Source organism: Lacerta agilis, chromosome 7 (genome assembly GCF_009819535.1).
Source record: "Lacerta agilis isolate rLacAgi1 chromosome 7, rLacAgi1.pri, whole genome shotgun sequence".
Lineage (NCBI taxonomy): Eukaryota > Metazoa > Chordata > Lepidosauria > Squamata > Lacertidae > Lacerta > Lacerta agilis.
The window spans coordinates 9,642,432-9,659,005 of record NC_046318.1 but is presented as its reverse complement, the minus strand read 5'-3'; the positions used below and the strand labels follow the sequence as shown (position 1 = coordinate 9,659,005).

The 16,574-nt window shown below is 45.2% G+C and overlaps 1 protein-coding gene across 2 annotated transcripts in view; it reads right to left on the bottom strand.

Annotated features, from left to right (window-relative positions):
- The window catches only part of TERT (telomerase reverse transcriptase), a 51,040-nt gene extending 36,778 nt beyond the window's left edge, over positions 1–14,262 (bottom strand). For both annotated transcript variants that reach the window (XM_033154329.1, XM_033154328.1), the window contains exons 1-8: positions 14,010–14,262; positions 10,659–12,531; positions 9,102–9,300; positions 6,370–6,559; positions 5,812–5,994; positions 4,507–4,668; positions 3,155–3,250; positions 1,315–1,400 (exon numbers count right to left, since the gene is read on the bottom strand). In XM_033154329.1, coding sequence (XP_033010220.1) covers positions 1,315–1,400; positions 3,155–3,250; positions 4,507–4,668; positions 5,812–5,994; positions 6,370–6,559; positions 9,102–9,300; positions 10,659–12,531; positions 14,010–14,249 — 3,029 coding nt within the window. In that variant the 5' untranslated portion in view covers positions 14,250–14,262. The remainder of the gene's footprint in view (positions 1–1,314; positions 1,401–3,154; positions 3,251–4,506; positions 4,669–5,811; positions 5,995–6,369; positions 6,560–9,101; positions 9,301–10,658; positions 12,532–14,009) is intronic.
- Between the last annotated feature and the right edge of the window lie 2,312 nt (positions 14,263–16,574).

Here is a 16,574-nt window from a genome sequence, read left to right as displayed (position 1 = left end):
ATTAGTCTGCATTCAACACGACACTGAAATGAAAGCATTCACAGAGAGAGAAGAAGGGGCATTCAGACAAGACTTTGATCTTTCCTCCTTGTCAGCTTTGATCACTTACGTAAACCTACCCTTCAGAAACGCAGCCAGTGCTGTGTATCTTGGCGACAGCTTATTTGTCTAGCTCATGTCGCCTGCGCCCTCAGATATTCGTCCAAGAGCTTAATTTTTTTTCCAGCGAATTCCAAAATATTCATGGCTCTTTTGTGCCCAGAGTCAATAGTTTCAGCAAAAATAACTTATCGGCCAAATGGCAAATCCATCATATGCTTCTACAAATACTTCACAGAATCCCTCGTGTCTGAGCAACATATTTGTTAGTCCAACAACACTCGGGACGACAGTCTAATAGACTCAGCAGAGGTCTCCATAAAGGAAGGGATCTGAAAGGAGTCAGGGTCAGCCCTGAAAAAACGGTTGCAGGTTAACAAAGCAAGCACTTGTACTCATTTATTGAGAGCGAGCCATCCTGATGAGACACTCTCTGAGGGCCACCATGGAGCCACAGTAGTTCTTTGGACCCAACACAGAGAAAGTCTAGACCACCCAGGCTTGGGGAAGAGATATAAGGCCTGGAACTAGTTTTGAATGGCAACCGTCAACCCTGGAACATATGAAGTGGTAAGAGGAGTGGGCCTGATCGTGTGCGAAGTGCTTAAAAACAACAACAACAACAACAACAACAACAACAAGTCATTGGATGACTGTAGTCTACCTATAGAAGTCAGGCTCTCATGGTAACAGGAAATACACAAAGGTAAAATGATATTCTTCAACCCAAACTGGTCTTTGAAGAGACCAACATCCACCTGATCAATGCGAAGAAACAGCATCCATGGCTTATCATAATTATGAAAGCAGGGGGGAGTCAATTAATTTTGCTGAAAAGATTCTGGCAAACACTTGATTGTTCTTTGTTGCTTTTATTCTGAATTCAGAAATTACCTCAGCCAACTGGCTGCATTCAGAAGCAATGCTGGCCAAAAACTATAATTTGGTAAAGTAGTCTGTGAACTCAGCTTAAAAACTCCTCCTTCCTACCTTGAGCAGGTAAATAAACCATGGTTTTGGGGTTGCGTCTGAAGCAGTCCTTGCAGTTTGTCCCCACGCCCCAAGAAAACTAAAAATCAGGAAGATAAGGTCTGCTTTTGGTTTACCATTCACGGTTTGCTGGGGAGAAAAAAATCATGAGCCATGTGCCACCAGGCTAATACATTTTGGTACCTGAAAATTTTATGTAACCAATGATAATAAAATAGACTTTACTTCTTCTCAATTTTCAGAATGCTATGGTGGATCAACTGCAAGAAGAACTCATAGAGGCTGGAACTGTTTTCCCTCAAAGAGACACCCTGAAAGAAGAAAACGAAAAAGTAGAAGTTTGAACTTTGTATACTTTGGCTTTCTTGGGTTCTTTCTTGGGTTCCATGATCACTGCAGATGGTGACAGCAGTCACGAAATTAGAAGACGCCTGCTTCTTGGGAGAAAAGCAATGACAAACCTAGACAGCATCTTAAAAAGCAGAGACATCACCTTACCGACAAAGGTCTGTATAGTTAAAGCTATGGTTTTCCCAGTAGTGATGTATGGAAGTGAGAGCTGGACCATAAAAAAGGCTGATCGCCGAAGAATTGATGCTTTTGAATTATGGTGCTGGAGGAGACTCTTGAGTCCTATGGACTGCAAGAAGATCAAACCTATCCACCCTTAAAGAAATCAGCCCTGAGTGCTCACTAGAAGGACAGATCCTGAAGTTGAGGCTCCAGTACTTTGGCCACCTCATGAGAAGAGAAGACTCCCTAGAAAAGACCCAGATGTTGGGAAAGATGGAGGGCACAAGGAGAAGGGGACGGCAGAAGATGAGATGGTTGGACAGTGTTCTCGAAGCTACTAACATGAGTTTGGCCAAACTGCGAGAGGCAGTGAAGGATAGGCGTGCCTGGCGTGCTCTGGTCCATGGGGTCACGAAGAGTCGGACACGACTGAACAACAACAACAATACTTTGGCTTATGGTATTTGCCCTAATATAATATGCCTGCTCTGAGGTCAGGTTTGTTTGTAAAGCATGCCCAGAGTAAACATCTAAGAGCTAAGTGCCAGTGAAGCTGGCACCATACGAACAGAAGACCCAGTTGTAAAATGTTACGCATAACAATGAAGGATTTCCCTCAAACTAGGATGTCTGTCAGCACCATCTACTGGCAGGAAGTGGCAAAGGCATGCACTCAAAGTGGGAAACTCGTGGCTCAGTACTGTATAGCTGAGCCAACTGAGGCTCCATACAATTTTCCCTTGGGCATATTTTAAACACTTGTTAGAGCTTCACAAACTCCCCTCTTTTAAAGCTGATAACATTGCCTGTTTCAGAATTCTCCCTTGTGCACCAAGATATGGAAAGCTCAGACTGCAGGATCGTGGTAAGAGGGATTAAAATATTAAAAGTGAAAACTGCACAATGCAAGATGCGGGCAACTTCTAAATAAGAACGTAAATACTAGCGTCAACCCCAAACGAATAAATCGTCTTGAAGTTAATCTCGTCTACAGAAATGGTAAAATGCAGTGGCTAATAGTACAAACCTATGCATGTTTACTCAAGAGGTAAATCCTACTGGGTGCAGTGGGTTTAGGATTGCAGCCTAACTGAAGGAGTTATGACTCACGCAGTCTACTGCTCGAATCTTGCCTCTGCCATTAATTTACTGGCTGTCATGAACTCAGCAGGTATTAAAAGAAACCATGGTTTCTTGAACAACTATGGTTTATTGTAAGGTGAACAAGCCTAAGTGAGCCTTGGGATTGCAGGCTTCCTTTGCCCCACAAGTTCGCCCCTGGCAGAGCTACATTTTAGCATGTCACCCAAAGTTTAAACTGGGGTCTACCCAAACAATAGTTAAGATATACTACGGTTTGACAAGTTCAGACGGCATGGCAAGCGGCAGTCAAAAAAATGAAGAAGAGTGTGTGTGTGAGGGAGAGGGAGAGGACCAATCGCAAGGTTTGCCTATAGCTTGGGACATCAAAACACACCAATGGGGCAGCCTTAGGAAATCCTCTTTCAATCTCAGCCTCCATAGTTAAAGGGAATGGTACATAGAAGCTTACCTGCTCAACTATTACTGCATTCCGCAGTGAGGTGCTCTCTTGAAGATGACACAGAAACTGTTTCATATCAGGCTTAAACTCACTGGAAACAGATACCTGCAAACAACATTCGGATTGAGATTATTTTAGATTTTTGAGTTGACCTCCAGCATAGTAAAAATGTCAGGGTTAACAATTATGAGGAGCTGGATTGAGAGAAAAGAATGTGGAAGGGGGCAAGCAGAAGCCCACTCCACTTACTGGCACCCACCCACCCCCCCCAGCTTCTCCCAAGGGTTCGGGCAAGGGCTGCCCCACAGTTCTCCCAGGAGCTGCTGGCATGTGCTCCCCAGCCCATACTTCCTCCCTTCTTTTCTGTGGTAATCAATAAATAAGAGCCATGAAGCTCCTGGTGCACTCAGAAGAAGAGTTTGGATTTGATATCCTGCTTTATCACTACCCGAAGGAGTCTCAAAGCGGCTAACAATCTCCTTTCCCTTCCTCCCCCACAGCAAACACTCTGTGAGGTGAGTGGGGCCGAGAGACTTCAAAGAAGTGTGACTAGCCCAAGGTCACCCAGCAGCTGCATGTGGAGGAGCGGAGACGCGAACCCGGTTCCCCAGATTACGAGTCTACCGCTCAATCCTGGACTATTCAGCAGATATGCATTTCCGCGGTGTAAAATAAATTAAAAACCCTGCAAAAGCTAGGGCACAGCCTCTCTGCCACCAACGATACCACCTGAAGCCAGGCTACTTCAACATCAAAGGAGTGGTCAGTCCAGGAGCAGAGTCAAACGCAGGCACTGCCACCTAGCTAAGAACAGCTGAATTCACCTATGGAACAGTGATATGGCTCAACTATTTTGAACAGGGCTCTATAAACCTGCTTGCTAGTGATGGGGGGGGCCCTCCCTTCCTCGAGTGAGTCCAGCAAAATAAACCTCCTCGCGGATCTTGCATGCCCAGCACAAGGATCCTCTTCCAGGTCTGACTTTTGCAGGAGCACGACGCTGAGGTTTTCTACATCCTGCAAAAGATCAGCATGAGGGAAGGGCCTGTGCCTTCCCCCACAGAGAACTTGGGAGAGGCAAAGTCCTGCTGCTGCATTTCGGCATCAGTGGGGTTCCATTGGAACCTCTTGCCAAGCCCTGGGGCGAGCGAGAGGAAGCGCCCCAAGTAGGAGCGACCATTTTTAGTTAGCCGGCAAGACAAGCGAAAATGTGCGGCTTTCCAGCCTTAAGGATGCTCTTCGCTGGATGGTATTTCCATGGAATATTTACACAGATGTTACAGAGTTCCCAACGGGAATATATACTTATCAAAGAACAGAAAATTGGGTGGGGGGAGGAGAGAGAGAAAGATCCAGCCTACATGTCTCCTGTAGCATATTCTCTTAAGTCCATTTCTGGTCCTGATGATCACTGCATAGCGGCGTATGTTGTAACTGGTCTCTCTCTCCAGAGCAAAGACTTGTGAAATTACTTCTATCAGTTTATTATGGGGTATGGTATCGTAAGCCCCTGTGACGTCAGCCTGAAAGGGGGGTGGGGAGAGAGAAATTCCGTTATTTTAAACTTTCAACCGTGCATCAGATGTGACACAAAGCAAAGAACTCGCAACAGAAAGGCATTCGCTAACCGGTACAGATGTAATCTGCAAAGGACAATGAAAACATCAGCAATAATGCATTTACAAACAGGATAGGCCACTGCCCCGAGGAGCTTACAGACTAAACTTCAGGGCAGGGAAAGGGAACAGAGGGAGGAAGAAAAGATGGGGATGAGGGTTAACAGAGGACAAACCTATATTCTGCTCAGTAACACATGCTTAGCTTCAACAGGGGATCCGGACTGTAGATTTCAGGAGGGTTTCAATGGAAATTTCAACAAACTAGGGGTGAGCAGCTGAGAGGAGAGAGGAAACACCAAGCCCTGGAACTAGAGTGGGGGATGGATACCTGTAAAACTTCCAAATCCTCGGTTGGAATCTGCACAGAACAGAGAAATTTTCTGGGTTCTGCAAAGGCTCCTTGCTGCTGGAGTTTCTCTCTGAACTTTGCTTCGTACATGTTGCAGATGGAGGACTCGCAGGTGAGAGAAAGCATGCGTGTGTGCATGAGAGACAATGTGTGTGTGTCCGTGTACGAGAGATAATGTGAGTGTGTGAGACTATATATGCCATTCAACGGCAGCCTTTTCGGGGTTGGCACATTTTAGCACACCAAAAACCTTCTGCAACGCCCAATGTGACTGGTCTCCGCTGACACAAGTTAACAACCCCTGAATCGACCTCAGTTCTCCGCAGGGCAAAACTTGGAAGCCTAGTGTGAATTCCATCTCAACCCAAGTATGAAACCAACTCAAGTATGAAACCAACTCCTTTCTTGAGATATTACAGAGCCCTATCCTTCCCTACAGGTTTGATTACCTGGAGTGAAGAGAAAGAAGTAAACAGCTCGGCGCCAGCAGCGTTACAAAACCAAGCACCTGGGGCCACAGACCCAAACTTATGAAATATTCCCGATTCCCAGTGCATGTTTATTCAGACCTACGTGCCATTGGGGTTCAACAGAGCTTGGTCACAAGTACTGCAGCCTTAAACGAAGAAAAATCCTCGGTTCTGTCCACTTTTAAGAAATGGAAAACATCCAGACCCAACAGAGACACTAAGCGTTACCTTCACAAAGTAGAATCTCGGCATTTCAGAGTTCGACTCTAAAACCTTCAAAACAAACTTCTTCCATATTGCGTAAGTATCATCTTTTCCAAACACAGAAGAGCCAAGCAAGATGGGTTTCTTGGCGCTTTCGTAACTAAGGACACTAAATAAGTTTTTAAGTTGTTTGTTGAAGTACTGAACCTAGGAGAAAATTAAAGAAAGAGAGAAATTCGGGGGCGTTAAGTGTTTCACATAGAACAAAGCGTTCTCATGCATGTCCAAGCTGACTGATCTCTTGGAAGAGAAGGCAACTAGCAGAGGGAGAAAACAAAGAGTTCTTGGAAAGGACGCATGCTGTACAGGCATTTAAGAAGGATGTAGGAACAGGATTTAGCCCTGTTAAGGGAAGGTTTTAATGACTGATATTTTAATGTGTTTGTAATCTCTTGTTGGAAACTGCCCAAATATTATTATTATTTGGGGATGGGATTCAGAAGAGGGCTACAAAGGTGATAAAGACAACACTCGCTCATCAGATTGAATGAACTTCACAGTACGCAACTGTAAAGTAAGAACCTTTTGGTCTCTGCTCTTTCTACAGAATGCTTCAGCTCCTACGACGTCATTCAGGTTGACCACGGGACGCAGCCCATTCGCTTTGGGGATGAACCGGAGTTTCGATGCCAGGGGGACACACTTTTTCCGCTGCAGAATTTCAATCTCCTCCTTTGATAAGGCACGAAGCTGCACTTTGGCCAGGTGACTTCTAAAGTGGAAATGAACATAGTTTTTTTTCACAACAGACTACAAAGCAGATCACACAATTCCCCTCGAGTTCTGCTTCCGTACGATCAGTGCTATTTTTCTAGAAAAAGAGGTGCCGGAACTCACCGTGAGCTCTCCTCATTGCTCTGCTACAATGGTAATGGCGCCCACTTGAGAGGTACCAGAACTGAGTTCTGGTGAGTTCTGGCGGGGGGGGGGGGAAGCCCTGTAAGAAATACTCTGTTGAGAAGAGAGCCTGCCATCTGAGTATTCTTTGAAGTGGGTCATTTAGAACAGATTCTTTCAACCAACTGGAAATTGGGAAGATGTGTGTCTTTGCTTGTCTTGGTAATACAGCAAGCTATGTGGTTTAATGTTAATACAGTGGTTACCTCTGGTTAAGAACTTAATTCGTTCTGGAGGTCCGTTCTTAACCTGAAACTGTTCTTAACCTGAAGTACCACTTTAGCTAATGGGGCCTCCCGCTGCCGCCACACCGCCATCATGCGATTTCTGTTCTCATCCTGAGGTAAAGTTCTTAACCCGAGGTACTACTTCCGGGTTAGCGAAGTCTGTAACCTGAAGCGTTTGTAACCCGAGGTACCACTGTACAGTGGAAACTCCAGATACGAACTTAATTCGTTACGGGGGTCCATGCGCAACCCAAAAAGTCCTCAACCCAAAAAGTCCTCAACAAGAGGCGCCGCTTCTGTGCATGCTGCGTTTGCAACCCAAAAGTTACATTACCGAAAGGTAACATAACCAGAGGTACCACTGTATAGAGGAAAGAGGGGCAAGACTACTCAGGACATCTGGATTGCCACTTTGTCTTCATGAACAATGCTAGGACATAAATCTCATCAGAGAAACTTTGAAGCTCAAGTTCAATAATAAAAAAAAACAATGGCTCTCTGTGCTTGTCTGAGACATGATCTCGCAATTCAATGGCCCAATGTGCCAGGGGGCATGTCCCCACCTGCACTTTCAGAGGGTCCTGGAAGCTGCTGTGGGTTGGGTGTATTCCCAATGTACAGACTACAGAGTGTCACACAAGTAGAATCCTGGCTCAATCACAATCCTCACATGGAGAAACTGTGTAGAGTGCGCTTGCTCGCACACCTGCACATCAGTATGAACTTAAGAGACCTTTGCAATATCTCAATATTTGTGGATGGTAGCACACCCATTTGGCACATCAGGGGCAGGAATAGCCTGTGACGCCCCACACATATGCTCTCAACCTTTTTGGTATGCGTGGTTCATCTGACCTCCCCCACCCCCTCAAAACGGCAACACTCAAATCAGTGACCTACATTTGAAAGGTTCAGAGTCCTAGACCTCGTCTGCATGACACATTTAAAGCAGTATCATACAGGTGAAGCTTGAAAAAATCAGACTATCGTGGAAAAGACCATTTATGTAAGCAATTGTTTTCATTAGCTACTGGAGTTTAATATATGAGATAGACTCATGACGTGCAAAGCGAGATATGTCAAGCCTTTATTTGTTATAATTGCGATGATTATGGCATACAACTGATGGAAAACCCCAAAGTTGAAATTGTTAATTTGGGGTTCTCACCAGCTGTACGCCATAATCATCACAATTATAACAAATAAAGGCTTGACATATCTCGCTTTGCAAGTCATGAGTCTATCTCATATATTAGTTTCACCTTTTAAGTTGAATTACTGAAAGAAATGAACCTTTCCACAATATCCTAATATTTTGAGTTTCACCTGTACTGCTTTAAACAGTTGTTTATAATAATAATAATAATAATAATAATAATAATAATTTATACCCCGCCCATCTGGCTGGGTTTCCCCAGCCACTCTGGGCGGCTCCCAACAGAATATTAAAATCACAATACAGCGTTAAACATTAAAAATACTTATAATGCCGAGGTTGTGAGTGAGAGCCAGTGTGGTGTAGTGGTTAAGAGCGGTAGACTCGTAATCTGGGGAACCGGGTTCGTGTCTCCACTCCTCCACATGCAGCTGCTGGGTGACCTTGGGCTAGTCACACTTCTCTGAAGTCTCTCAGCCCCACTCACCTCACAGAGTATTTGTTGTGGGGGAGGAAAGGAAAGGAGAATGTTAGCCGCTTTGAGACTCCTTCGGGTAGTGAAAAGTGGGATATCAAATCCAAACTCTTCTTCTTCTTCTTCTTCTTCTAAAAACTTCCCATATTTATGTTGAATATGTAGTTTAACAGTGCACAGAGTTGTTAGGAGACGCCCTAGCCTCCCTGGCAGAGAGGGACTGACTTTTTAACCACTCTGGGAACTGTAGCTCTGCGAGGGGAATAGGGATCTCCAAACAACTCCCAGCACCCTTAACAAACTACACTTCCCAGGATTCTCTGGGGGAAACCATGACGGATTAAAGCGGCATAATATAATTAAATGTGCAGTGCAAATGGGACCCTCTTCAAATGGCATCTTCCCAGATGAAAGTATGGGAGACTGTACAAAGAGAGCATATATCCCACCCCACCCCCACGCGCAGGATACGAATTACGGTGCTTCAAGTAATAAATACCTAATGCCAATCTTCTGCAACTTTCTCCAAACAGCCTTTCTGAAGTAAAAAAGCATGTTCTTTTGAAACATAGTCTCCGTGATATAGAAGAAAGATCGGAGCAGCTCTGCAACGAAGGAGTTCATCAGCCAGTACAGGAATTTGGACATCAGATCTTCACGGAAACGGTGTTCGGAGGCAGGAACAAAACGCCTGAGTTCTGTAAGCGGAATCGCAGGTTTACTGACGATTAAGTGTAGAAAGAGCTTTCTAAAAAAAAAAAAAGTCGCCACCACAACCAAAGTACAGGATACCATTTTACAAAGATGGGTTCCTCCCAAGTGAAAACACACAGCTGGAAACCCCCACGGACATCTCTGCTGCGGCTACATTATAAGACAGTCACAGCAAGATCCGTCCCCTCTCATACGCACACTTGGCCGTGTAGTAGGAATGCCAATTTCTTCGCTTGGAGGCACAGGATCTGGCAAGGGTGGCGGCGCAGACATGTCTACTGGGCCACGACACCATTTGAGTATCACACACACACAAAAATCACACCATTCGGGCAAGCTTATTAAAATACTTGCGGGCTAGTAAATTCCGCAGACTTATTTGCAAGGCTGAAATCTGCTAGAGGGTATCAGCATCCTATTCTGAGTAATTCTGGTTATAGCTGGGCTTTCTATGACACATGAGAGTGCCACCACTATCCCCCCCCATTCCCAACTCTGGAACGCCTTGCCCTTAGAAATTCAGACTGCAGGGACTGACAGAAAGTATTCTTGCTGGCTTTCAGATGGCAGGCATAAATAACCCTGTTCTCCCAAGGAATTCTAAAAAAACAAAAAACCACTCTTTTGTTTTATTATTCTCAAGCTGCTGCTCTGTTGCTTGTGTTTATTAACTGGATTGTTTTAAATCACAGGACTGTAGAGTTGGAAGGCACCATGAAGGTCATCCAGCCCAGCCCCCAGCAATGCAGGAATATTTTGCCCAACGTGGGGCTCGAACTCATGACCCTGAGATTCAGAGTCTCGCGCTCTACCGGCTGAGCTATCCAAACCAGGATGCGTGGTTAAACTCTCTGCTCGCTAACCACAAGCTGAACCCAAGCTCTGTCACATTCTTTTGGAATTGTTTCCCAAAAGAATCCTCAACACTGGGAAGATACGACTGATTTCCAACTTTGTAGAATGATGATACTTTTTGCAGCCAAGCTAGCTTTGAGAACAATGGTTTTGGTGGCTTTTTCCCTTTGCAAAAAAAGCTGCAAAACTTTTAGCTAATCCTAAAAAAAAAACAACAGGGCTTTTCCCTTTGCAAAAAAAGCTGCAAAACTTTTAGCTGATCCTAGAAAAAACAGGGCTTTTAGAGGAGGAAAACCAGAAAAATATTTTTTTTCTTGTTTCCTCCTCTAAAAACGAGGTGCGCCCTATGGAGCGAAAAATACGGTATGTGTAGCTTGTCCCTGCAGGACTGCATGTCACACTAGGTTGGAAATTATCCTGTTATGTTGACATGAGGAAAGGCAGTTTAAAACAAAGCCACTTTCATTTTAATAACCACAGTCCATACCTTTGGTCAGACGAAGCCAAGCACAATCATTGACTCTCATTTTCCACATCAGCTCCCGTAACGAAAGCGTGGAAAACTTCCCCAGAGAGATAAACCGCTTTACATTCTTGTAGAAGCGGCATTTGTTATGGTTAGAACCCCAGAGTACAGCAGGGACCACTCTCTGCAGACAACTCCTCACAAAAGTGTACACTTGCCACTGGCTGGAATGTTGCCTGAGGAACACTGTGACGTCGGAACTGGGGGAGACGTGGGGAGCTTGCATTTCAGTTCCTTTTTGATGCAACTCAGCTTTTTCAAAGCTTCTACAAGAAGCACCCGAGAATGGACCCAAAGCACCCGATATGCCCGTGGGGAAATTTTCCGTGGCGTTCGCCTGCCACCTCCTTGGCAAGCTTTGACCCTCTCCACAGACGTTTTGCTCGCAACTCCGTCTTCCTGGGCGAATTTTGTCCAACTCCCAAATGGGACAATTATTTCTTAACACTGTTAGGTAAGGGCACTTTGTGTGGTTCCGCAAGAGTTCCTGGAAGACGCCTCTCATCTGCCAGTAGCGTTTTGGAAGCCGCTTCTTCTTCCTATTGTAACCTGGAAGACTTGATTTGCCCGGCTGCTTTGGAATCTTGCTGTTCAAAAATATGGTTTCCACAAGCCGCCATCCGCCTGCCGGATAGCCCTTTAAGCGGTTCAGCACAAATGATTTCGGTAGACACTCTTTCAACTGCCGGCAAGAATACAAGAGGGAGCGCCTTTCAATCTGCACGGCAGGAGCAGAAATCCTATCAGAAAACTCCTGAGCTGGCTTAGATGTTCTTAGGCCTCTGTCTGCAGCAGCAGCAGCATTTACAAGCTTTACAGAGCAATAATCAGAAATGCAAGGTTCTACCTTTGGCACCGAAGTGCGAGGTTTTGTTTTGGTACTAGATCCACACAGTGTTTCGCTCTCTGTACTTAGTGCAGGACCACACGAAAAAACCTCTGGATTATCAGGAGCTGGGCAACCCCAGGTTTGTGCTCCAAATTCACTTCTCTGAGCAACAGGCTTCACGAAGACTACCTCCCCCTCTGAAATCGGCCTTACACACCCTCTAGATGCATCCCCGCCAACATCCAGAATTATTTGTTTTTTGCGTTGAGTGGGAACTGGGTTTCTTGTTTCTTCTCCCAGCCCCTCGTCCATCTGCGTGGTTTTCTTTCTCTTAGCGCTAACTTCATAACAGCCCTTCCATTTCCTTTTACGAGGCGGTGCTGTTAAACGCAGGCAGTGTTTGGGGTTTGGCTGGTCCTCTAGGTAGTCACTGGACCTTGTAACTAGTTCATTTGCTGTAGGGCTCAGCCTGGCAGCTCTTCGAACCTTCAAAGACTGCTGGGAGTCACCATCTACACCTTCTTGTGATCTGCGCCGTCTTTGCTTCCTAGAGTTCCATTCCCCCCGGTTTGCCTTCACAAGGTATTTCCCACAAGGCTGAAGCCTTCCTCGCAGGTAGCTAGATAAGGCGCTGGGTGCCGGCCTGGGATATCTCTGTCTGAAGAACTCAGGAGAGGGTTTTGCGCTTCTTAAAGCGAGTTCGTAGATGGGCTGGCCGCAAATTTGGTAACAACAGCTGGGAGGCACGAGCATGAAGAGAGAACAGTGCTCCAGTACGTACATCATGACATCGTCTCCAACTCTGCTCAGGACTATTTCCCAGAGAACGCTTTGGCGAAGGGTTTCTGTTGTGCTATTACGCTGGTAGCTGCAGATATTCCGCATGCAGGGCAGGTGGCGGCTATTCTCGTTCGAGGGTCCGTAGCCAAACGCCAGGACATTCTTTTTCTTCTTTTCACAGATTCTCTGAACGACTCTTGCCACGACGTCATCCTGACTGGAAACCTGCAATGCAGCAAAAAAAGGCAACATTTTCATTAGCAGGTGCCTCAAAGAGCCAAACAAACTGGGTATTACTGTGTGCTACAGTTCCGCAAGAGGAAACAGCCTGTTTTGTATGGCACCTGAGCAAAAAGCAACCCGCACACAGGGAAGCAGAAAGATTCTGCCCTATCCACCCCCAAAATGACGCCAGCATGTGACTCGAGCACTCCACAATGATGCCTGCTTGCACAATTTATACGGAGAAATTACATAAAGCTGAGCCTGCCACACAGAAACTTGTTGGCCTGGACCAGCAACGCATCATTCAAAGATATCAAAGGCTGGTTCACCCAGACAAATATTTGAAGAAGGGAAGTCACAATCGCAGAAAGGGAAGTGGCTAATATACCTTGAGACTGCGTTCTGTGCAACATAATGCAGGTTGTGAAGTGTAAAAAAAAGGGTAAAAAACCCTTTTTATATTGCAAACCGCCCTGTGATCCTCAGATGAAGAGTGGTAAAGAAAAATTTAAAATTATACTAATGCCGACAAGGCCACAGCTAACTGTGGCTTCTGAGCATGTGAACATGCCTCCGAAGAGAGGCCTCTTGTAGATTATCGACTGTGTGGGTTGCATGTTTGTTCTTTGCTGGGTCTCCCACAACATCTGCTGCAAGTCCAGGGCCGGATTTAGGTTTGACGAGGCCCTAAGCTACAGAAGGTAATGGGGCCCTTTATATGCCCAGCTGTCTTTTGTCAACAACAAATTGCCGCTGTTTTTTGTGTTGAATATATGCTATATGGTAATTTATGGAACTAATAGGTATCTAAAGCCATTTGCACATAACAAAGCATGTATTTTATCAAAGTAATTGTTGAACTCAAAAACAATTAAGAAGAAGTATATTAATAGTGCAGTGTTTTTCAACCACTGTTCCGCGGCACACTAGTGTGCCGCGAGATGTTGCCTGGTGTGCCGTGGGAAAATTACTTTATATATAGTCAATATAGGCACAGAGTTAAATTTTTTAACATTTTCTAATGGTGGTGTGCCTCATGATTTTTTTCATGAAACAAGTGTGCCTTTGCCCAAAAAAGGTTGAAAAACACTGTAATAGTGAATACAGGTGGGGCCCATTACTTACATCATGGTAGCCTACACAACAAAAAAAACACTGTTGCTGTATGCAGGTTTTATTTTGTTTTTTATCATATTTTGGACATGTACATGCAGGGTTTTTTTTCTTTTAAATTTTTTTGGGGAGCTTGTTTAGCTTATATGTAAATCCGGCACTATGCGGGTCTTCAAGTTCAGACCTCCCTGTTGGTTTTAAAAACCTGGTCCCTTTACTTGCTGCTGGCATTATCCATTTCTTGTCCCAGGGCCTGGGAGAGCTTCCTGTGGACCCCTCGTCCCCAAGCAAGGAGCAAGTTGGGACCACAGCCCAGCCCGTTTTCGGGCGTGCCAGCCTCCTTTCCTCCCTCCCTCCCTCCTTACCTGCTGAAAGGTGAGCAGCGGAGGAGGAGCCCTGGCCCCGGCCGGCCGCCCCACTAGGCACCGGTCCACCAAGGCGCGGTAGTCTTTGGGGTCCCCGTCTTGCAGCAGAGGCTGGGGCTGGGCTCCGGGGGGAGCGGCCGCCTGCAGGCGCCGGACAAAGGCTTCCAGCGGCAGCAGCTCCGCGTAGCAGCTCCGCAGCAGCGCCCGCACAGCCCGGCAGCAGCGCCGAGGACGCGCCATGACGGAGCGCGAGGAAGAAGGCGCGCGCAAAGCGAGGGGAGGCTCCGCGTGGTCGCCGCGCCCCGCCCCCTCAAACTCGGGTCTCCAGCTGTTGATGGACTACAACTCCCATCATCCCTAGGGGAAAAAAAACATCAGCTTTGAGGGGATGGAAGATGCAGGCAAGCCGCGGAAAAGCGATGTACGCTTTGGCGACGTTGTTTTACGGTACCGCCCTCCCACTTATGATATGCATTGAGCGATCTTGTTGCATCTCGATCCTTGCACTGGCTTTGTTTTTATTAATTTCTCGATCCTAGTCAGGGCCGGATTTAGGTTTGATGAGGCCCAAAGCTACTGGAGGTAATGGGGCGGGGGCCTTTTTGTTTCCAGCTGTCCTTTGTCAACAATCAATTGCCGTTGCTCATACCGATAACAAACTTAAGTTGCTTTCTAAGGTGCTACTGGAAGGATTTTTTTATTTTATTTTATTTCGTTGCTATATGGTAATTTATGGACCTAATAAGAGACAACACAACACAAAACACTGTTGCTGTGTGTAGGTTTTATTTTGTTTTTTATCTTCTATTTTGGAAATGTACATTTTTTCCCCTTTAATGTTTTTGGGGCCCCCTGAAGAGAGTGGGACCCTAAGAGAGTGGGACCCTAAGCTATAGCTTGTTTAGCTTATACTGTATGTAAATCCGGCACTGACCTAGTACAGTATTGGATTTGCTTTATTCATTTTCTAGCTTGGCTTTTCCATTTGCCCGGGAAGGTGGGGGACTCTGCTGCACAGCTATTTTTTTATATTTTTTTGCATGGTCTTACCATAGCTGTCAACTTTCCCCTTTTTTAAGGGAAATTCCCTTATTCCAAATAGGATTCCTCGCAAGAAAAGGGAAGAGTTGACAGCTATGAGTCTTACTAACTTTTAAACAAATCAGTGCTGCTTTGTATATTATTTTTTAAAGTTAAAGGGAAGACATCATAGGGTTGGGGAGGGACCACGAGGGTCTTTTAGCCCAGTTGGTGGCAGAGGACCTTGCAGGCTCTCTCAGAAGTCAGCTTCCCAGTCTTCTAAAGACAGAATACACCATGACATTGAGAGCTGGTACCTACACAAAAGGAACAAACTCCCTGGCTCCATCCTCTACTAACTTGCATCATCCATATACTTACAGGTCATAATTACAGACGTCGGGGAATTCGCAACTCTTCACAGCAATGACATCGGACAAACACCAGCAAGCAGATTCTTTGGGATGGCTTTCCCTTTGGTTCGGGGATCAGTGGTTCCTTACCTCCCCCACTCACACCCCCATCAATAGCAGTTCAGCCTCAACTTGCTCCTGCCTCCCAAGCATGGGAAACGGAATGGCTGACAACGGAGAAGCAAGATTCTTGGTGGCTACATGCAGAGGCGATGTGTGAGCCTGCAATCCCAATTTACGTAATGAGACAATCCTCCTGTATAGCATCCTGATCTCATTCCAAGGCGGTATGAATGACAACAGAATGTGCTTGTAATGCTTCACCGTTATTCTTTCAGCAATTCTTACTTGCCTAAGGCCACTTCCAGTTAAAGCACTATTATACCAGTTTAAACAGTCATGGCTCCCCCTCCCCACAAAGAATGCCGGGAACTTTAGTTTGTTAAGGGTGCTGAGAGTTGTTAGCAAACCTCTATTTCCCTCACAAAACTACAATTACCTAAGTTTCCCCTGGAAGAGGGATTGTTCACAAGTAATCATTGATATGCATTTTTTTTAAATGAAGCAGAATGTGAAGACTACTCTTCAACAACGTAATTAGAATCTCAAATAGAGACAACAAAAGCATACCCATAAACATTTATTTACATGGAATGAAGGAAACAAATTATCACTGACTGGATGGGACCAGGTCTCTCTGAATTGACAGGACACTTTGATGTTCCCAAATACATTCCTCATTCAAGTTAAAAAATAAAACATGTTCATTTAAACCAAACAATGTTTGCACTGCAAATTATTCAGCTAATCACTGATATTCTGTACTTTTAGACACTAACCAGAAAAACAAACATGTGCTATTAATATTTCTGCCAAGAGGTTATTCTTTATAATTTGAAAACAATAAGAAGCTTTATTGGAAATTCAGATTTATGGTCTACTTCTCCCATTAAGTACTCTTGGGGGCCTGTGATTTTTAAGTGAGTGTTAAATCTTTCCCAGCAAAATCCATGGGAATAAACTCTGACTGCTTTGTGCCCATATTTTATGTTTACATTCAACTTAGTAGTACAACAATTTTATTAAGTTTACCGTAATTCTGAAAAAACAAGAGTTTTTTAAAAAAGAGATT